Source organism: Penaeus monodon, chromosome 15, assembly GCF_015228065.2.
Source record: "Penaeus monodon isolate SGIC_2016 chromosome 15, NSTDA_Pmon_1, whole genome shotgun sequence".
Taxonomy (NCBI): Eukaryota; Metazoa; Arthropoda; class Malacostraca; order Decapoda; family Penaeidae; genus Penaeus; species Penaeus monodon.
This window is the reverse complement of record NC_051400.1, coordinates 7,418,127-7,418,616: the sequence shown is the minus strand read 5'-3', so window position 1 is coordinate 7,418,616 and position 490 is coordinate 7,418,127. Positions and strand designations below refer to the sequence as shown.

Below are 490 nucleotides of genomic sequence, written 5' to 3'. Positions count from 1 at the left end.
GAAGAGAAAAGGTTGAAAAATCCCTGAAGAACAGCGTTACCCAAAGCCACTGCCAGCAACTCACTCCCTGTTGATGGACGCGAAGGGAAACCGCGGCAGTTCTTGGCACTCCCCGAGCTCGTCCACTTCACAGGCACTCCCGCTGAAGCCCTTGGGACAGAGACACTGTTCCGGTGCCACGCAGGACCCCCCGTTGTGGCACTCCTCTTGGCATATGGGTTCGCAGGATGTGGGAGTCAACACGGGGTCACTAAAGCTCCAATGAGATCCTTCGTGGCACTGGAAATCAGCTGTTGTTTGGTTGTTGGGGAATTTGTATCCTGGGAGGCACTCGACGCGGCCTTCGTCGATGCTTCTGGCGATGTGGTCGAGGGAGGAGTTTGTTAGTTATTAGTAAAGGGTTTACATGGGTTTACATTGCTATATTTCCTTTGGTTAGCACCTGTGATTTTGGGGACGGGAACTTAGGAAAAAAGGTAGCCGGAGCCTA

General features: G+C 52.9%; 1 protein-coding gene across 1 annotated transcript in view; it reads right to left on the bottom strand.

Annotated features, from left to right (window-relative positions):
• The window catches only part of LOC119581720 (multiple epidermal growth factor-like domains protein 11), an 18,007-nt gene that overhangs the window by 12,016 nt on the left and 5,501 nt on the right, over positions 1-490 (bottom strand). The window contains exon 8 of the mRNA XM_037929845.1: positions 65-355. Coding sequence (XP_037785773.1) covers positions 65-355 — 291 coding nt within the window. The remainder of the gene's footprint in view (positions 1-64; positions 356-490) is intronic.